This window comes from Poecile atricapillus, chromosome 2 (assembly GCF_030490865.1).
Source record: "Poecile atricapillus isolate bPoeAtr1 chromosome 2, bPoeAtr1.hap1, whole genome shotgun sequence".
In the NCBI taxonomy this organism is placed as follows: Eukaryota; Metazoa; Chordata; class Aves; order Passeriformes; family Paridae; genus Poecile; species Poecile atricapillus.
Window position 1 is genome coordinate 23,398,822 of NC_081250.1, and position 21,911 is coordinate 23,420,732.

Sequence of the window (21,911 nt, forward strand, 5' to 3'; positions counted from 1 at the left end):
GAATGTGTGTAGCAAAGTCCCTTTTATAAGTTAAAGGTCTTTTGTAGAATTTTGAGCTGCTGAGCAGTCTGAAACAGCTAATGAGATAAGACTTTTGTGCCTTTCCTATTAGCTCTTGTTATAAAGTGTCTTTGATAGTCGCACATAGCCATGATTCATGGGAGGAGAAGTGTATCCACTGTGGTAGATTACAATGATTGTATACTGCATCTTCATCAATTAGGCCTATGTAAAATGGGAGTTACAAAGGGGAAAGGAAAGATTCTATAGTAGTTTCTATTGAACTACTAGTGTTATTAATCTGGGACATGCACCAAAATCTGAATAAAGATGTTGGTGCCAGGCGCTGTGTAGACATTTGTGTGTCTGAACATAGAGCAAACATCTGGCAATACACAAGTGAAACACAGTCCCTCTGTGAGTTGCCTGGACTGCTGCTTGCTGCAATTTTTTTTTATTCCTTCTAAACTCTGTGGTGTCTTCTTTTTAATGAGAAAATCAGAAATTGAAAGGGCACTGTGTCCTCTTTGCAAATTCTCTAATGCAGATGTATTCATTCGCCTAATACAAATTCAGTGACTGTATTGATCCCATTTATAACAGTGCACTTATTGATTTGCTCAGGCATGATAGCTATTGTAAGTAAGCCCTGATCTAGGCTATGGCAGACATCTGAGCAATACAGCTTCTTTTTTTGATTTAAGCATAGTATTTGGGTCTGAAATACTGTGATGCCTTTCCATTTCTAGTACCATTATTTTTGTTTCAGGCTCTGATGTAATAATGAGCTCTGAGAAATGCAGCTGTTCTTGCTTTCTCATTTTTGAACATGGGTCTGCTGTTTTGAAAGCCTGCCTGTCTGTTTGATCATTACTCATGTGTACACAGCATCTTCTTTTCATTTGGATTTTTTTTTTTTTACCTATAACTGCTACTTTGGCTTGCACTTGCCTTTTGGAGATTTGCTGGTTTTGGTTTGTACAGTCAGTAGAACCAAAATTCTCAGAGAAGCTGAAGGGGCTTGCAGTGTTGGGTGAGTGAAAGAGGATTTATTTTCAAATGTCTTATGTCAAATGTATAATTTCTGCTCTTTTTCAATTTCATAAAATTCCTTCAAATTGGGAATTAAAGTCTATGATACTGCCTTTCATCCGCTGTGAAGAGATAGGTGATTTCCAAAAAGACTAAATCTTGTGGTGTATAAGAATCTTTTAGAAAGCATAGCTATGTTTAGTAATATTTAAAAATATGGGACATATAATTTAAAATGCAATAGTGCTGTGTTTTAATGATTTAAAAGATAAAGCTTTGCATTGACCTTTAAATCTGAATTCCTTTGTTTTCTCTAGATGTTGATTGGTAATAAGATTTTTGGTTTTAGACAATAGTAATTATTTTTACAATTTGGGGTGGTTTACCTATTATCTATATATTGATGCAATTTACTATATAGAAAGCTATTTAGTATTTCAAATTAAATAAATTTTTGTAGCACAACAATTCTTGTGGGTCTGCAGAAATTGCCACATAAGATTCAAGTAAGTGGGAAATAGGAATCAAGCATTATTTCAAGTAATGTATTTAGAAATTGTCTTTATACAGGTAAATGGTTGCAGTTTTGTGACAAGAACAGCTATACCTGCAGACTTAATCAGGGTACAGTATTGCAAATTGAACCAGAATACTAATGGAGAATACTAAACACCTCAATTTGTTTTGAATAAAAACTGTGTGGCTGACTAATATTTTATTTTGCATGCTGTGCTCTGCATCTGCATTGTTTGCTATATTAATATAGTGTATCATTAAACTTGAAATGCAAACCAGTTTAGTCCATCTATTAAGGCTAAGGTTGTAGAGCACAACTCGCAGAAACCTTTTGTGTCAGTGCTTTTGAGGTGTGAATTACACTAACAAAGGAGGTTACCATGGCAATAAGATCTTTGATGCTGTATTGTATGTTAATGTTCTAAGGTGGCATTTGGTACAGAATTTGATGCTTGACTTTATTTACTGTGATAAAACATAAAAATTGGCATGTAAAGGAACTTGGATTGATTTAGGAAGAAGAATTTGGAGTTGGAGACATTCATGCAGAGCATGGAATGCAGCACTCACACACACAGCTAGAAGTGATGGAGAATCAATTGGCTGGGAAACAGCAAGAGATTGAAGAACTAAGCAGAGAGATAGAAGAAATGAGGGCAGCCTATGGTACAGAAGGATTGCAACAGGTATAATTACCTTATGTTGCTTTCTGCTTGCTATTTGGTTACATGCAAAAATGCAGAGCCTCACCGGGAAGAGTTCACATTAATGGTAACTGTTCAGAATGCACTCAGTGTGTGATATCGAATTAATTACACATAATTTCTTTTAATCCTAGGCCATGTGTTCTATTACTTTGAACAGCATTTCCATTGTGTGTCCTTTTTCTCTGTATTTTGTGACTAAAATTCAAATTGTCTTTGCAGTGAGTTTCTTCAAATTAGGAATGGAAAGACCAATTTCTTCAAGAAAAACCCTAATTCTTCTCCACATATGCAAAGACTTTAATGTCTTCCTGTTCCTCCAACATCAAAAAACCTCAGGTTTTACTCCCTAAGGAATAATACAACTGAATGAAAATAGATTTGTATTCAGACTTCACAGTGTGAAATGGAAAAACAACAGTGTCAGAATATTCTAATTTAAAACACCTAATAATTTGGGTTTACAGGAAAGCATTTCTTACTTTAAAAAAAACATTGGAATATAAACTTAAGTTTTAAAGTAAAGAATAGTCTTCCAGTTTAAACCAGTGGTGCAGTGCACTCAAGTCAGTGCTTTGTTGTGCTTTATGTCTTACTTGTCTGTCTCCTAATTTGGATTCAAATTATGTCACTGTATTTTGCTATTCTTTTGCAAAGTACTATAAAATTTTAAAAAAGCTCTAATACTCCGTTATTTTCACCATTGCAGCAGTATATTACTATTATTATTATTATTATTATTATTATTACTATTTTATCTGTGATAATAGATGTAATTTTGTCCACCATAGTACCAGTTAAGTGGTTGCCCCAGAAGAGGTGGTTTATTATTTGTCTGATGTTGAGTTTTAATTACTGTGTCTTGTATCTGTTGTGCTATACATAGGAGTCATAATTATAGCATGATAAAGAAAGTTAGCATTTCTAATGATTACAACTACTGTTAATTTTTTCCTGAAAGGGTAGAAAGTGAAAATGTTTGAATTTTTTAAATGGTTATAATTACAATTTTTAAAATAAAATAAAAATATATTAAAACAAAATTAAGTGTGTTCGGGTTTGGGGCTGTGGTACAATAATATTTCAATAGTTGCAGTGTATTTTTATGTGATAGTGGTACAGTGCATAGTATCTCAGTTGAGAAATTCATATAGTTAATTTTTCAGAAGAAAAAAAAGAATTGTGAAAGGGGAGCAGGGAAGATAGTTGTGTGCTTTAGTTCTGCCTGTTTGTCAAGAACAGAGATTGAATTTAAAAAGTTGGAAATCATGTACCATGATGTGCTTTGGAACTGACGTATTTACTTACTCAATTTCATTGAATAGATGCAAAAGCAAAGGTTCTGAACTTAAGTTCCTGATCTGTTCCTAATTTTCTCTACTATAACAAACATTCAGTATTTCCATTAGGTCTGTACTTTTAAAGTAGGAGTTGACTCCTGTGTTCCAAAAATAACTTTATCTGGAAGCATTACCACGTTAGCATTAGCCAAGATTCAGCATGTAACTCCGTGAAGCTTTTTTTGAGGAACATTGTAAACAAAACGGTTACAGAATACTACTAATGGTTTAAGAAATTTGTGATATGTAGAGATGAGGCTTCCACTAGCCTTAATTGAGTTCAAACTGAGAAAGAAACTTTATACTGATACATGATTATATAAATGCACACAAAATATTGCCAATCAATATTGTAGAATTTCTGACTGCTTGAAAGTAATCCTACAAAAAAATTCAAACAGTTGGCAAAGAATTTTTTTGTACTCTTATGATTTCTTTATCATTACAAATTACAAAATATTCATCTGTTAAATATGCTGTATCCATTTTGCAACTTGAAATGGTTTTCTCATGTACTTATGAATGATTTCCGTGGGTTCACAGTGTAGGATACTGCATGGTATCTATTATGCTTCAGTACAATGAATGCTGTTTCAAGTGAGAGATGATATAACTTGCATTTATTGTGGGGAAAAGTGTGTGAACATGCGTAGTTGCACAAAACTGCTGAAACGCTATTAGTAGATATTCTGGTGTCCTTTATGATGGTTTGTTTATGTGGCCACACTTTATCTTAAAAGCAAGTTATATATTTAACTAATTAACCTTCTTAAAAGTTCAGATTTTGTAATTTTTAACTGTATTTTATGGAGAGATCATGTACTGTTCAATGAGGGGGAAAACCTCTGTTTCTGAAATTTTTACAAATAGAGTTTGTGAAAATATAAAAGCTCTACTAGTGAGACACCTTTTAAACAGAGAGGCTAGGGATGACTTACTCCTACTTAACTAAAATTAGCTAGTATTTTTTGACTGTGGTTTTCATATGCATTAATAGTTTAAATTTTATCTTTTACAGCTGCAAGAATTTGAAGCTGCTATCAAAAAAAGAGATGACATTATCACTCAGCTCACTACTAACCTACAGCAGGCACGGAAAGAAAAGGATGAAACCATGAGGGAGTTCTTGGAGCTTACTGAGCAAAGTCAAAAACTGCAAATTCAGTTTCAGCATGTAAGTTATACAGCTACCAACACTTACAATAGATTTTTGACAATAGATGTCACTTTGGAGGCTTTATAAATAGCTACTTCCTGCAGAAAATTTTTTTGTGCATTTTTCAAGAATCAGCCTCTTAGCATAGATCAGCAGTCATTTTCCTGGTCCTACAGTTGTTGTTATAGTACCTGTTTTATTACAGTGATTAACAATAAAATGTTAATTTTATTAGTCTGGCTTTTTCCTGTTATGTGGTGATAGCTTCTGATAAATTCTGAATTATGTCGGTTATACTGGGGAAAATCATTTGGGGAGTTAGTTCTCAGAGCTTTGGGCAGAAATGTTACCTTTGAAATCAAAATATCCAGTCATCAGCTTCCATGGGCCACAGCTTCACATTCCAGTCCTTATATTTTTGGATAAAAGCTTCCTTTGTGGTGTTATTAAAAGATAATTTAAATAACAAAGTGAGGCTTCAGAAAGACATTTCTTCTAAAAATCATGGTGATTGCGGTGCCACAGGCACAGAGACTACACCTTACAGTGTTGCATTTGAATATTGTAGTATTTCATGCTGTTTAAGTACATTGTATAGCTTATTTTGTGCTTCAAGTGGATTATATTCTGAAGCCTGAGATTTTATTATTATAAATCTGATTATGGGCTTCACAGCTGCACCTAGTTAGTTTTACTACTACATGCTGATGTATTTGAGAGACTATGGTCCTATGTTAGCTCACCATGAATATTTAATTAATATGAAATACCTTTTTATTGGTTGTCCATCCCAAATAAATGAGGATGTTTGACTTCCTCCAAAAGAACTTAGAAATCTTTTGCCTTGATGTGGAAGAAACAAAGATCACTATTTCTATATGTAGCGCAAACTGTTTCTGAAAAACCTGATATATTTTAGGTTTTATTTCTTTAAAATTCAAGTTGCAGGCAAGTGAAGCCCTAAGGAACAGCAGCCATAGTTGCACAGCTGCTGATTTATTGCAAGCCAAGCAACAGATACTTTCGCATCAGCAACAGCTAGAAGAACAAGAATGTCTGCTTAAGAATTATCAAAAAAAGAATGAAGAATCTGAAGAGCAGATTGCACATCTTCAAGAGAAAATTGTGACATATGAAATGGTATGTTCCTTACTATAAAGATCTCTTTTCCTAAACACTTTCTAGGATTTTGTAATTCCTTTGAAATAAAAAAAGCCAAAGCACAGATAATGAGTGTGCTGCATAGAATACATGCAATGATTTTAAGTTTTTGATACTGTTTCTGTTAACTAACACATAATATGTATATAATTTAAAACTCTAAATTTTATGTCAGTATTATGTATTATTTTTTAAAAAGTTGTAGAAATATTTAGAGTAAATTATGAAACAATATTTCATATGTTAAAACACCTTCTATGAATGACGTTATTTTAGGAAAAAAAATGAAATTACCTGCTTGAACATTCTTCTCTGCATTAAGCAAAGAATGAATTTTTTACTTTGTGTACTTCTTTATTTTTCTTTGTGGAAAACATTTTAAAACCATCTAAAAAATCAAATATTATTGAAACTGATAAAGACACTGGGGATTGGAAAGAATAGGGGAAGGGCATGATGACATGGGTGGGGTAGGAGTTCTCAGTTATTCCAAGGGTACAGGAAATCTCCAAATAAAGTCAACAAATAATTTATATTTATGTTTTATAACTAACATTGCCTCTCTAACCTTCTAAAAAAGACTAAATAGCAAAGTGTGTAAAAGTTCTTACATGTTCAGATAAATAGCTAAAAATAAGAACATGGTTTTCCTTTTTTTTTTAAGGAAAAACAGAAAAAGGAGGAAGAAGATTTGAGTAAATTACAAGAAAAAGAAGCTTTAGTTGAAGAGCTGGAAGCAAGACTTGGAGAGGAGGAAAAAAATTCATTTCAGCTAAAGGAAAAACTATCAGATGTCAGCCAATCACTTGAAGAATTAAAAGAAGAGATTTCACTGAGGAACCAGCAGATAAGTAATATGAAAGTTGAACTTAGCACCTACAAACAGAAAGAAAGACAATGTTCTGGTGAAATAAAACAATTAATGGGAACTGTGGAAGAACTGCAGAAACGGTGTTTTAAAGACAGCCAGTCTGAAGCTGACATTGTGCAAAGAATGGAGTTAGAAACACAAAGGAGACTGGCACAACTTCAGGCTGAATTAGATGAAATGCATGGCCAGCAGATTGTACAGATGAAGCAAGAATTAATTAAGCAGCATGCAGTGGAAGTAGAACAGCGTCTTTTGCAACAAAAAGTAGAATTGGAGCAAACTTCAAGCCTCTGTTTTAATGAGAATCTTAATAAAGATCAAATGCATTTAATGAATATTAAAATTAATGAATTGAATGTGAAATTGCAGGATGCTGAAAAGGAAAGGGAAAAAATAAAGCAAGAATTGTCACAACAGATGGAAGTTATTGCAACAGAGAAATCTCTTCAACAAATTAGAATTGAAGATCTTCTTCAAGAATTGAATTTTTCAAGAGAGCAGGTTCAAAGAGCCAAGCAAACTATAGTGGATATGGAATGTAGATTAAATGAAGCTGAAAAATACCAGTTGGTGATTGAAGATCTAAAAATTCAGCTGGCTTCTGCCTCTGAATTTAGGAAGGATTTGGAATTAAAACATGAGGCAGAAATCACAAATTACAAAATAAAACTTGAAATGCTAGAAAGGGAGAAGGATGCAGTTTTGGACAGGATGGCAGAATCTCAAGAAGCAGAATTAGAGAGACTGCGGACAAATCTTCTGTTTAGTCATGAAGAGGAACTTTCCAGGCTTAAAGAAGACTTAGAAAAAGAGCACATGGTGAACATGGAAAGCCTTAAACACAACTTGAATATGCACCATAAACAGCAGTTAGATGAAGTACAAAATGAAATGACTCAAAAGATAGAAGCCATGCAATATGAAAAGGACAACTTAATCACAAAGCAAAATCAGTTGATTTTAGAGATTACAAACCTGAAAGATTTACAGCAGTCAATTGTAAATTCTAAATCTGAAGAAATGACACTTCAAATCCACGAACTGGAGAAGGAGATTGAAGTGCTTAGGCAAGAGGAAAAAGAGAAAGGTACCCTTGAACAAGAAATACAAGAGCTGCAGATTAAAACTGAGTTGATGCAGGAACAAATGAGGGAGAGAGAAGATACCCTTCAAAAAAAATGTTCAGAACTAGAAACACAAAATAATATACTTAAGGGGGAAAATGAAACTCTGGAAGAGAAATTAAAAAAGATGTTGGTATGCTCTGAAGAGAACATACTTTGTAGAAGTAGTGTTAGCTCTAAGACAGAAATTTTGGACTTGCAGAAACGAATAGAAAATCTGATCACTGAAAATGAGCGACTTAAAAACCAAAACAATATCCTCCAAGAGGATACTGAAAGGCAGAAGAGTGCCTTTTCATTGACTGAGAAAAAACTTGAAGCTAGTTGTGAAGAACTACAGAAAGAATGTGCAAGTCTTCTGAAGGCAAAAACTGAGTTAGAAGAGAACAAGAAAAAGCAGGAAGCTGAATATAAAAGCAAACTCAAAGCTTTGAATGAAAAAATCTGCCACTTACAAAGCAATAGACCTAAACCCTCTGGTTTTGAAGGGAGTAAAGAAAAGAAGGTGCCCAGAAAAGACATATTTGAGGCTGGAGAAGTTGTTGAGAAAGATGCAACAGAACTTATGGAAAAGCTTCAGGTTACTCAGCGTGAAAAAGTGGAATTATCCTTGAGACTTTCTGATCTCTCTGAACAGTTAAAATCAAAGGATATTGAAATCTGTCATTTAAACGAAAAAGTAAAATCCTTAAAAGATGAGAAAGAGCAAATTCTAGTAAAATGTAAAGAACTAGAAGTCAGAGTTAGTAATGTTCAGAGAACAAATAGTAGTAGTAAGGACTCTAAGAAAAAAGGCTCTAAAGGAAAATCTCTAAAGACTGCTACTCTAGCATCTGAAAGTAGGAATAAATCCCCTGGTTCAAGGAAGAAATCCGATGAAGGAATAAATTCAAGAGGTAATCTAAGTTCTGGTAAAGACTGCAGCCAGTCTTTACCAGACAAAAAGGAGACAAAAAGGAAGGAGGTCCAGCAAATGCTGAAACCAGAACAGCAGTCCATTGTGGAACATGTGCATGGGATGCCAGACAGGCTGACAGAGGAAACATCACTAACAACCATTACACAGAGGGAAAATAACCTTCAGCAGCAAGTGGATGCCTTAAAATCAGAACAGGTATGTGACGTAAAACAGTATAGAAAAAACTTTAACTATGAAAATTTGTAGGGGCTTACACTTGAAAATTTGCAGCATGTTTTTTCCAATTGGCTGCTTTGAAGTATAGGTATGTGTGTGTCAGTGGTTGAAAGGTTTGTGGCCAGTGGTTGAAAGGTGTTACATGAATGACCAGAATTATAAGCATATTCAATGTGTATGAGGATGCTTTTTGAATGAAAAAAATATTCTTCCCTTGCATTTATTAAATCAACAGCAACCACAAAAAGGTAAGACTACCAGCACACTTCATATTTTAATGCAGCATTTCACTTACTTAAGGTGAAAATTTATTTTGGACATAATTTTTTATTCTGTGATTAGTTTTTCAGTTCTCTAAGTACTTACTCAAACAGCACAAAAAATAATGAAACTTCAGTCATCTTTGACCAAATTTTTGAAATATCAAACTTGTGAAATACTAAAATTACGTTATCAAATTTTTTGTTAAGTGGTTATCACTTTTTAAGAGATGTATCTGGATGTGATAATGAGAACACATATCATGGGATTCTAACTATTCTCTTAAGTTTTGCTGACACAATTTTTGCTTGTTTTTCTTGGTATTGTAAATTGATTGCAGGTGAAATGGAAAGGATTCTTATTTGACAATATAAGTAGCTAAGTACTGAGTTACCAGTATTTAATTAGGTGGTGGAATCAGAAATCTATATATAAATTTAAATTTATATACACTAGTGAAGTTCAATAGCATGCTGCAAGGTGTATGCAGCTAAGTGTTCTGTGGAAATAGATGTTAAGTAGACTTGTATTTTTTAAACTTGTTTTTTCATGTTATAGGAGTCAACCTAACAGTGAACTAATACCACCAACTGCCTAATATTGCATCGTAGTTCATTCACTTCCTAAGAAATAAAATCACAAGCAAAGCCACATTGGAAACAGTTGTGAGGTTATAAAAAATAGCTTTAGCTTTGTGATGGCTTGGTTTAGGGTTGTTTGTTTGTTTGTTTGTTTGTTTGACTGGTTGGCTTGTTTTGTATAAGGCTGTGATAAGGGTCTTAAAATTTCCTGCCATTGTGAAAATCATTGTGGTCCAGAGGTCTATAAACATTTTCAAACTTCAGCTCTAAGTAGGCATATCCCAAACATCTTTTTTCTTTAGAAATAACATCCCCAAAGTGCAGACTGGAACTACAAGCCTTGGAAATTGAGTTTTTAAGGTCTGCTAATAATACAATCTTTTGTCTGTGTTTAAAGTACACTTTGTTAACTACTCTGTTAGTAATGATATTTCTCCTTTTTCACTGGACTAAAATTCATTGGGATTTTATTGCTGCAAAATAGAAATTGAAGCATATTGAGTTTTGTTGATTTTAATTTGATTTTTACTCTAAGTTGAAGAAGTACTATTTTGTTAAAACTCAATTTTCCAAACTACATATATTTAAATTTAGCTTATGCATACCATATATGCATCATGCCATTCAGCACATTATAAATGTCAGAAATTTCTAAAGATGGGGCTTTGTATCTTCTTGTTTCTCACTCTTTTAAATTGTGCCTTTATATTCAAAGACTGATTTACAGCTACAAATGGAGGCACAGCGGATTTGCCTATCCCTGGTTTATTCAGCTCATGTAGACCAGGTTTGTGAGTCCTTGAAGGCAGAAAAAGAGAGTGCACTTTGCAGTCTTAAAGAGGAACTTGTTCATAATCATATACAAGAGATGACTGATCTTAAAAGAATGCATCAGCTGGAGCTCCAGACTCTGAAATTTCAACAAGCAGGTAACTAGACAAAATTATGAGAATGAAGCTCTATATGAAAAACATAAAAGACCTGGGGTCTTAAAAAACCCCAGCCAAACAAGCACAAGAGTTTATGCATCTAGCTGTACAATAAACTGTTTTTATAGAGTATTTTGAAGTATTTTTTCAACAAATTGTTTACTCAGTACCTGCAGCCTACTACTGAGGTAACTTGAAAAAAAAGTATATAAAAAAATAAGGAATCAAAAGTATTGCAACTCATTGTTTGCTGTTTATATTAGTTCAATTAATTGTAAAGAGCAATAAAGTAGATTCACCAATAAGGTAAAATAATAAGCAAATTCACCAGCAAAGTACTTTTGGACTTGTTCTTTTCTCTTTTCTTTGTGTTGATGGGTGCTTTAAGTCAACTTTGGTACTACTTTTTGCCTTAGTGAGCTTCTATGTTACCATGATGGTTTTCTATCCCAGCTTTTTCTGTTATACCATGTTTTGCCCTTGTTCAATTTTTTTGCTTAAGTTCTTCTCCCTCCACTAGGTATCTGTACACTTTTACCTTTCTGGAGGTCACTAATACACAAAGCCAACTCTTATCTCTAGCTCCTCTAGAATGTGCAGCTCAACTGTCATAGTTTAAACTGTCCATGTGTTGTAACAAACAAAAAAAGTGCCCTTCCTCAAGCTGAAGAGGCACCCTCACTGAGGCAGGAAATTAGGCCTTTGAAAAGTTTTTGTGCATCTAATGCTTAAAAATAATATGAATAATTTGTGCTCATAGATGATGAAGGGAAATCTACACAAAGACTTATAGAAAAACTGAGTGAAGCTGTCACTGAGGAATGTTCCAGGCTGGTTCAGGTAGGACTTAACAAAAAGCTTTCTTCAAAGTGAAAATTTGGAAAACAAGAAATGATGGTTAGTGAGTCATCATATTTTCTACATTGTTTTTGCAGCTTTTCTTTGCAGCTTTTCTCTTTGCATTGATCTCAAAATAGAGACTGCTAAACCTGAGATTCCAAAATAGTATTGCAAATGGTTTTGTACTTTTTTTCTCCTAAACTGGTTTATGTCCTTGTCCAGACAAGTCTTTTGTCTTACACATAGTCTTAATCTTCTACCTAATGTTGATCTCATCTCTACTAGTTTGGAAGTACTTTCTTCCTTTATATTTGCTTCTGGATATGTGTTTTTGATTCGAGGGTCTGATGTCGCACACATGTCTGATGCACAGTATAATGCACAGGACCTCCCCTCTCATATCTGCAATAAGATAGAAATTTCTTTCTTAGCTGCAGCTTATCTTTCAAAGACTTAAAAGTGTCAAACAATCTAAAAAAATTACTATCTGTATTGTTTTTAGTAAATAAATATTATAGTCAAAAATTGAAGCTTATATTTAGTCTTCATTCTAGTATCAGCCACCTGTAATAATATTTTGGCATATCTTCTTTCTAGAGTAATAGTAATTGATGGCTATTACAGGTACTTTTTGACCATCAGTTGAGTTACTTATTAGACTTATTTCTAGATAAATTAAGCTGCTTTTGTCATTCATTGTAAGCCATGGTTTTCAAGTCTAAAATACTTCAAATGGATGGGGTTTGTGGTTGTTTTGTTTTTTTCTTCATTGCTGGGCTTTTTTCAACACCTTTTTGGGAAAGTGAATAGCTGAATTTTAACTTGAGATCCAGCATAGGAGAGATTAAGCAGGACTCCATGATAGCTCACAGAAAGTCGCAGCTAAATTAGAGTGCTTGGCATGATTTATTTCACAGTGTGAGGAATGCTGTTATTTGTATGATCCCTTTGTTGAGCTGTCAGACAAATTATGGTTTTACTTTTATAAGTTGAGTTTGGTTTTTGTTGAGTACAAAATCTTTAAATAAAGAATCCCACTTTGCTTTGAGCAAATGTTTTTTTTTCAAGTATAATTTATCTTCAGAAATCGTATGGATAAATCTTCTGTTTGTCTGCCCATTGTGAATGTGGCAGTCTTCTGCTCTCCATGCAGTTTGCACCAACAAATATAGGTTATTCTGTTCATTACTTGCTTTTTTTATGCCATACCCTTTTATCTGATTTGTTCAGCACTTCAAGATGAGCTGTAATCCCTAAAATGATACAGATTTCTGCTGTAGGGAATTTCTCTTCCAAGTAAAATTGCAGCTCATGAGAATGAGACTTTTAAAATGTCAGTTTGTTTTCCACATTAATAAAGGAAGCCTTTCTCCACAAGATTTTAGTACTTGGCAGTTCCAAATTAAATACTGATTTGAAAACATGTATTTATGCTTTAGCTGAAAATTTTTTCATATCTGTTTCTTTTATCAGGAGTTTTAAAGATTGTCTGAGTTCTTAGGATTCAACAAAACATTTATGCCATCATTTTTACAGAAGTTAGTGCTCACAAAATACTACTTCCTATTTTTCTGGTTTTCTTTGTAAATTATGATTGATAAAATAATAAGAAATTGCTTACTTTTCATTTTGTTTGATTTGTTATACAGGTTTTGTGTGGCAGTCAGAATGAACATACTTCATCTGCTGTAGAAGCTGGTGATAGGGAACAGGAAATTTTCTGTAAACCTGTTGTGAAAGAAAAACTGAGTGTAGAATTACCAGCTCATGGAGGTCAAGCTCAAGGTAATGACTCTCTACTATCATGCTGGTTAGAAGTACTTATTTAAAGCATTTCAGAGTGGAAATTATGCCATTACTTTTTCAGGTACTTATTCATGTGCTTAAATAGCTGTTTTAGAGATTTCCTCATTATTCTGAACCACTTTACTTTTATTATAACTACTTAATTTATATTTATTATTATTTATTATTATGAACCATTTCATTTTTATTTTATTATTATGTTTTCATTTTCTCAGATATTGGTGGGAAAGTGTTTGGGGTTTTTATCTTCCTCTTCCTCCTTTTGTAGAAGAAGCTAGCAGTCCTGCCAAAAAAATGCATGTGTGTCAATATATGTAAAAATGCATTCAAATTCTGGAAGGGCTTCACTTGTTTCAGTATTTTGTAACGTTTATCAGACAATTCTTTAGGGCAGAACTTGTGAACAAATCACTTGTATTAAAATTTATGGTGAAATGTTAATTTTCTTTTTTTTAAGTCCCTGGTTCTTCGTGTAATTTAACTGTGCAAGAACGTATGGATGCACTTCTCCACAAGATAATGGAAGAATATAGCAGGCTGAAAGCCCTTCAAACACAGCTGATGGCAGAGTGTAAACAGGTAAACTTTTACAGCATGGAGTATACAAGCATTTGAATTTTCTCTGTTGCATGAATTCCTTCTGAATGACTGAGGAAGTGTTTGAAAACGTGTGTATCCTGCTTGAGTGGCAGAGCAAGGCAGTGATTTGAGCAAATGGAGAAAGCTGCTGTCCGTGTCACAGAATTCTGGTCTGTCTGGTTGAGGTTAGGAGATGCCTCTGGAGTTCATCTAATCCAGCCCCTTGCCCAAAGCAGTGTCAGTAAGGAAAAGTTGCCAAGGACTGTGTCCAGCTGAATTTTGATACTTCACAAGCCCAGTGGGCAGCTTTGCCTTCTTCAGGTTATACATGCCCAGCTCTTCCAACCTCTCCTGGTACAACAAATGCTCCAAGCCTCCCATCTCCTTTGTAACTCTGCTGGACACAAGCCAGAATGTCCATTTCTCTTTCATAGTGGGAGTCCAGCACTGAATATATTATTTTTGTGCTACTTCTAGACAAATTGTTGTTAACTGCATTTACTTGATTATTATTTAGGTCAAGGAACCAAGGGTATCTTCTTCAGAAAGGAGGAAAGAAGAGGAACCTATCCATATGGAAATAGGAAGGGAGAGTCTGCAGACTCCTTCACAGAATCTAATGGGTAAAAAGATGTATATGCTGTTTTTAATATATGTATATTCAGAGAGAAAGAAAAGACAATGACTTTTATTTTTAACTGATTTATATCTTACTACAGCTTGAACATAAGAGATTTTTTCCTATTTTGCAGTACAATACTCTGATTTTCTCAATTCTGTATTTTTTTTTCAGAATTACATTCTGTGATACATTTTTGGTTTAGTATTTTTTAGTTTTCCACAGTTAAAATTTGTTACCCATATCAAATAATACTTTGCAAAATGGGAGAGTAGGTTATCATTCTTTGTTATGGAAAAGTAGTTGACAGGATGCCAGAAGTTTTTTTTAACACTGCTTCACATCACCTGTATACAGATCCTACAATTCAAGAATACTGTTTGAAGGAGATAGGGAACCTCAAAAAACAACTTGAGGAGCAGCATGCTCAAGAACTGGAACACCTCCGCTCCTATTTCCAGCAGCAGCTGAAAGAAAGTCAAGAGAAGTACACTACAGAGCTTGTCCATCTGCAGGATAAACTTCAGATTGCTGGGGTATCCTCTGACCACACAAGGTATTAATCAGTTTTTCAATGCTTATAAGTTCATGCTCGTTCAAGAAGTGTTTCAAATAACCATTAATGTAAAGCTCTGTGTTCTACCTCAGAATTGGAGAAATTCTTTATAAACATACTGCTCTTCTGTAATTTTGGTCCTTCAAGAGTTGTTAAGTCTTATAAAGAAATTATATAAGCATTACAAATTAAGTAGTACAGCATTTATAGTTAATAGAGGAAGATTTGATAAATGGAATAATGTATAAAAGTAATTTCGTATATATGAGCTTTATAGCAGCAATTTCAAAACTTCAACTCAGTAGACCACATTTAATCCTCAAAACTACAGGCACTATCCTTTATATCTAAAGACATCTTGTGTAGATGTAGTTGCCTAAAATTAATTATATTATAGAATGATAGGTAGTAATAAACTTTGTGGTAAAGTTCAGGTCCACTTAACACATTCTGGTTTTCATCAAGTCATGGGCAATGAAATACTAATGTTTTTTTTTAATTATTATTTCTCCTCTCTGCTTTTTGTATCTTTTTAGTGTATCCACAGATTCAGAAAGAAAATTAAAAGAAGTCTTCAGGAAAGTAAAGTGCACAGAAAATCTTCATCAGAAAAAAACAGATAAAGCATTAGAGGTATGACGTAACTCAGTTGATAGCTAATATATATGAGTGGCATAATTTAGATGCTTTGGCTTCTTAGATGAAAGAAATTGAATTGAAATTCAATTGAAATAAAATTGAAATATGGGCTAATACTTGGTAGGTTAAGGTAGTTATTGTCTTAGTACTCTATATACTGTTAGACAGTCCATGTTAGGGGAAAATATTTAAATTTTGCTGGAAAACATCTGGGAATTATCAAGAAAACTTGCTTTATTGATGCTGGGTGTAATTTTTTTTTCTTTTTTTATCTCTGGCTCTTTCTTACTTAAGTGGGAGAGAATTAGTGATCAAATTTTGGGATTTGTTTAGGAATCTTTAAAATATTGTGTCTTTTCTTTAAACACTAATTATGGAAGGAGCAATTTAAGTGAAATCCCAGGACATTTGTAATACACACTGCACAGTTTAGGACAAATTTTGGAAAAGTAACCCCAAAGATTTTAAGAGACTAAATGCAAATGGGAAAGACCCAATGCATTCCTCCCCTAGGAGTGCTGGAAACCTGGTTCAGAAATTCTGCATTTTGCAAAATAGTAATGTAGTTTTGTACTGTGATTCTGTGCTTCCTGCTCTGGTTTCACTGCATTTAACATCTCAAATAGCTCTGCAAGGAGAGTTATTGCAAACTCAACTTGTAAAACTCATTTTGAAGCAGAAACAAGGCAAAGTCTTCTACCTAGTTCTGTATTGTGGTACAAATGTGATTTGCATGATAGGAAGAAAACCTAATTAATGGGAAAAAATCTCCTGCTGGATTGAAACTTGAAACTAATGAAATAGAATCAGAAATAGATGATCTGAGATTTCATGTTTTTCTTACAGCTTGGTAGGGAGATGGAAATGCAGAATGATCTGGATGTTGTTCAGTTGCTCCAAAAGCAGTTCCAAGAAAGATTAGAAGAAGAAGTAGCAAAGGTATTACTTTTATTTTGTTACTTTAAAATATGTTTTAAAAAATCTGTCATTGTTATTTGCCATTTTCAACTACTTAGGCAGTTGCTGTAGCATATGCTAACTTTTGTATGATTTATTTACAAAGAAATTGTTTTGTTTGGCTTTTGAATGGGAAAGTCTTAAAAAAATTCTGGAACATTTTGGGCTTTCTTGGGTATCTATCCTATTCCTAATTCATTATTTCTATTCATATGGGTTGTAGTGGTGGCTTTTAAAACTTCAGAGGAAAAAGACAACATGCTACCATATTCTACACTTGAATTTATTTTAAAAATCCGGACACTTAGAGTGTATTTCTTGATACCATAGGCTTAACAGTGGGTCAGTTCAAAAGACTTTTGCACTTAACAGTTTAATACTATTTTCTGATCATTTATTATTGTGCATTTTAATATGTTGTGTAAAATGCATGATTTTTCTTTGGATCTGGTGACTAAAATATGAAAAGTTGAAGTAAGATTTTATAGGTAGAGTATATTTGTTTGTGGATTTACTTACTTTCTGATTTGCAAAAATGTTTCCACTTCTTTGTAGAATAAAAAAAATATTCTCTTACCTTCTGCCAAGAAAACCCTTCTTTATGAGGAAACAAATATTGCATTGGTTAAGATCAGCTGAAGTTCAAAAGACAAATTCATGTTTTCTGGAAAGGAAGAGTTTGGTGTTTTCAAGTGTAACACTTCTGTATTTATTGTACTGCTTTTTCACGTTTTTGTAGCTTATGCTGTAAATCACTGTATTCTAACTCTAGAATAGGCTTGCTCACATGATTGGAAAAGGAGTTTATTTGTATTAGCAACACAAAAGTTATCAGCCTGTTGTAACTGTAACTGCACCTAGTTAGTGCCAACAGTTTCTTTCTGGTCAAGTAAAATTCCTGGGCAAAGTATCAAGTGCATAGCACTGCATTCTTTATACAGCCCAGAATTCCATGTCAATTTAACTTTTGCTTAGGATACTTGCCTAGACAGAGAAAGCTTAGCACAGTTGCTCTTAAGTCAATGTGCCAACACTTTTTGAAATCGTCTAATAGGATCTTTAAAAAAAAGCATTGATATTTCCATGCTAAATAATCTGTTGTAACTGAAGATAGCATTGTCTTTCATTAAACTACCTTAAATATGGCGTGTCTGTATTTTAAGATGTGACCATTTTAAAGATTGACAAGATATCTTTGTTCTTTTATCTTTCTGTTTTCCGCTGCGAGCTTTTGGTATTTGTATTTTTATTGTTGATGGTCATCTATGAGATTTCTTCAGTAAAAGGAGGTGCTGTGAAGCATAAACTAATACAGACTTCTCTTGTTTTTTCAGGTTATTGTGTCAATGAGTGTAGCATTTGCCAAACAGACTGAATTGTCAGGAATTGCTAGGCAGAAGGAAGAAGCACCAATGCAGAATGCACATCCAGAGAGAATACATTTTGGAATTAACAAGCAGCATAGTGAGGAAGAGGTTGACAGCCTTCTTAGAAAAGCAACTGGAAAAGGCAGTAAGAGTGAAGAAGGATTGAAATCACTTTCCAAGGAACTCAGTGAAGAGTCTGGAGAGATCAACTCGCTTGGAGAACAGCTTCATTCTAATAGCAGCCCTGATGGCATATTAGGACAGACAACACATAAGTCAGTGATTTCTGAAGAACTTTTTTCCCATAGCAGAGGTCTTAAAGTAGAAGAAACACCAGTAAGTGTTAAAAAAAGCAGTAAAGAAAAAATTGAAATGGAAATTCCATTTAAATATTTCCTTTTCCCTTTCCAGGGGTTGACAGTTTCATACTTAAATTATCTACCCTTTTTTCCTGTATGCTATGCCTCAGGAAGGGAATATGATGCCAGCTGTATTGCAGACAATAAATTGTTAAAAGACTTTTTGTAAACTAGGTTGTATTTTAGTGTTTAATACGAAGACCAGATTAAAAATAGTGCTAAACAGTTTCATCTCTTGTGATAAAGGATATCAGCTGAACACAAAAATTATTAAAGTGATGTAGAGCATACAGTTAGCATTTCACAAACATGGAGTGAATAAGATGAAAAGGAGTCGTAAAAAGCATGGAAGTTAATACTGTTGAGAGTTATTGGAAAATATTATCTTTTTAAATGGAGAATAATTCTAAGCCTGGACTGTCCAAGAAGCAGGCAACATGCTAACGCTTTCATGCCAGCTACTTCCATTTATGAAAGCATTTTCTGAAATTTATTTAAATATTTCCTAAGACCAGTTGTTGAACATAAAACACTAAAAGAGTTGCACTGTTTCAGCACTCCGGTGCGGTGGCGGCCGCAGACACAGAAACATCCAGCCAGCTGTTGTTATACGAGGAGCGCTTGGAGGACATGCGGCAGGAGCTCGTGCGGCAGTACCAGGAGCATCAGCAGGCAACGGAATTATTGAGACAGGGGCACATGCAGCAAATGGAGCGCCAGAAAGAAAATCAAGATCAACTCCTAGCAGAGCTGGAGAGTCTGAAATTGCAATTAGCTGAGGTAATACAGAATTCAACCAGTGAGTTTATATGGGTTAACAAAGGAACATCGACAGCAGATTCATACTTATGCATTTATATCTGTTTAGAGGGAGAGAGAGGCATGCACATATTTTCCATGTGCATGCATATGCACTTATGTACACACACACTTGTATTTCTGTGTGTGTGTGTGTACATACAAACCCACATATTTATAGAAGACATATTTCTTTAATCAAAGCTCAGACTCAAGTGATGTGTTGATTTAGACTTCTGTCAACGTGGAGCAAGCCTGCAGTGCTGCACAGCAGCCAGAAGAGAGTGAGTGAGGATGCACTGCCAGTTGTGCCACCTCCCAGATACATGGTACTGTGTAGGATGTAGGCTAGCAGCCATTTACATCAATGAAACCACCAGCCATGGGTAGAAATACTATAAAAATCTTCATTTTTCATCATTCTGACTTGGACAGAATCAGTGGCTTCCTGCAACAATGTGTTTTGGCCTTTTGGGGTTTTTTTCCCCACTTCTAGAGTTAAGTCCTTACCAACTTTTAGAATGAAACAATATCTGTGGGGGTATGGTGGGAAACATCTGTGTTTCTTTGCCTTTTCAAACTTATCTTGCTGTCGCTCTGTATCTATTCAAAGCCTACAGTAAGTGTGCTAATGAAACTCATTAGTTTATCTTAATAATACTTCAAAAATAATGTCATTTATAGACACGTCTTTCAAGGATTCCTACCACTGAAAGACAAAGTAAACAGAATCCAGAAGAATATGTCTTGCTCTGATTTAAGTTCAACAGTGTAACATTACCAAAATGCACTTGAAGCTAGTAATTAGTGAATGCTAAAATTCTTTGCTTTCACTGTAGAGTGGAGCTTCAGACCTTTTCCAAACCTGTTTCTTCTCTGTTTTAAGTTTGAGCTCAAGGAGTTCTGTAATCTAGAAAGCCAATCATTTGTACCTTCGGAATCCTTTCCAGCAACATCAGCTGTCTCCTAGCTGCTTTTAAGGTGTCCTAGAATCATTTATCTTGATACTCTTTCCCATTAATATATGCATACTTTCTCCTTATACCTCTTTTTTAAGTTTGCATATTTGTCAGGGTTGCAAATTCCTGTAGCTGATAAAAATTATTAAGTAGAACTTAAACTGCTGGGTTTTTTTAGGTTTTTAATGCCAAGTATGTATGTTCATAAGAACTACATAGAAATGCATGCATTGTGTTTAAGCTGTGAGCACTTTTAGCTCTTCTAAAAGAGAATGTACACACATTTTTTATATGTTTTATAAAAATAAGTAATTCTCATATTTTTTCTTGTGCAAAACACATTATAGCATGTAATATTCAGAAATTCCCTCCAATTTGCATTTGTATTTTATGAAGAGCGTAAAAATGGTATGAAAATCTTACAGAAGGTTTAAGTATTTTTTAGCTGTATTCCATTCTAGAAAGCTTTCAGTGTTTTTGTAATGATTTAAGGAGATGGACTGAAATTTCATTGTTCAAGGTCTGTAAAGAATTAGAAGTGACAGGACTCACTTTACTCAGAAGCTTAAAAAACTGTGTGAGCCTCTATAACACTTCTTTCTTAGCGTGTCTCAATGGAGAATGACAGCCTGGTTGCAGAGAGAGAGAGAATGCTTTTAGAAGAACTGGAATCATTAAAACAACATTCCGGACCAGGAAAAGAGAGGCTGTCTTGTGAGTTACAAAACAACAGCACACAGACAGAGGTAAATATGGACTTTGACTTTCTGGGCAACTGTGGCATGTAAAACCAGTGAAAGATTCCTGTTCACTGTTACTCTTTCTGTGTAATATATTTTTCTAAAAGATGTTGGGTATTGCTGGAACAGAGCAGATGTAAGATTCAAGAGGTGCTAGTGGTAAATGTACTTTTTGACTTCAGGTAAGCAGAAGCTGGTTGAACAGCTTGAAGGCGGGGATTATTACTACAGCTATTTCCTTAAGTAAACTCACTTCTTCATATTGCTATAGCAACACAAACAGAAAACACAACAACTGTTTAATCAGTGTAACAAAGTTCTTTCTAATTGGCCCTGCCTTGGATTTCCTGGTTTCTTTTTGTTAATATTTTTTTTCCACATAGTAAGAGTATTACTTGATTTATAATTTGGTGCAGAAGTGTTAAAAAGGAAATAACAACTAATTTAGGTTTTAAATTTCATGTTCTACCATATATAAGAAGAATATGTTGATTCTGACATGACAGGATTCTTGTCCTTTTTGTTTTCTCTCCCTCTGCCAAAACTTACTCAGAATGAAAATGAAAACAAAAATGATGCAAGAGAGCAGATCTTTGAGCATGAAGACGGGGGAAGAAAGCCTGATGAAACACCTTCAGCTCTTCTTTCTAAAGAAAGGTGCTTAGAACTGTTAAGAAAATATTTTTCTTAAATTATGTTCATGCTGTTAATAATATTTACAAGCTTTATTCTGATTGATGATAATGTGTGTCTTTTGTTCTAAAAAAACCTCTTTCTAAGTTTATGTACTTTAGGTTAAATAGTATCTTATTTTTTATAAAGCCTAACAATGTAATGGCATAGAGGATGAGACAAATCTTAGCCTATTTTACAATATATTTT

At 34.0% G+C, this 21,911-nt stretch overlaps 1 protein-coding gene across 6 annotated transcripts in view; it reads left to right on the top strand.

Annotated features, from left to right (window-relative positions):
• The window catches only part of AKAP9 (A-kinase anchoring protein 9), a 105,292-nt gene that overhangs the window by 37,307 nt on the left and 46,074 nt on the right, over nt 1-21,911 (top strand). For 3 of the 6 annotated variants that reach the window (XM_058833683.1, XM_058833681.1, XM_058833682.1), the window contains exons 4-20: nt 1,603-1,656; nt 2,064-2,234; nt 4,611-4,766; nt 5,691-5,888; nt 6,574-9,018; nt 10,597-10,810; nt 11,571-11,650; nt 13,300-13,435; nt 13,914-14,035; nt 14,553-14,658; nt 15,012-15,210; nt 15,747-15,843; nt 16,696-16,788; nt 18,141-18,509; nt 19,088-19,312; nt 20,895-21,035; nt 21,583-21,686. In XM_058833683.1, the coding sequence (XP_058689666.1) occupies nt 1,603-1,656; nt 2,064-2,234; nt 4,611-4,766; nt 5,691-5,888; nt 6,574-9,018; nt 10,597-10,810; nt 11,571-11,650; nt 13,300-13,435; nt 13,914-14,035; nt 14,553-14,658; nt 15,012-15,210; nt 15,747-15,843; nt 16,696-16,788; nt 18,141-18,509; nt 19,088-19,312; nt 20,895-21,035; nt 21,583-21,686 (4,910 nt within the window). The remainder of the gene's footprint in view (nt 1-1,602; nt 1,657-2,063; nt 2,235-4,610; nt 4,767-5,690; nt 5,889-6,573; nt 9,019-10,596; nt 10,811-11,570; nt 11,651-13,299; nt 13,436-13,913; nt 14,036-14,552; nt 14,659-15,011; nt 15,211-15,746; nt 15,844-16,695; nt 16,789-18,140; nt 18,510-19,087; nt 19,313-20,894; nt 21,036-21,582; nt 21,687-21,911) is intronic. The other 3 variants (XM_058833685.1, XM_058833686.1, XM_058833684.1) reach the window with 2 other exon arrangements.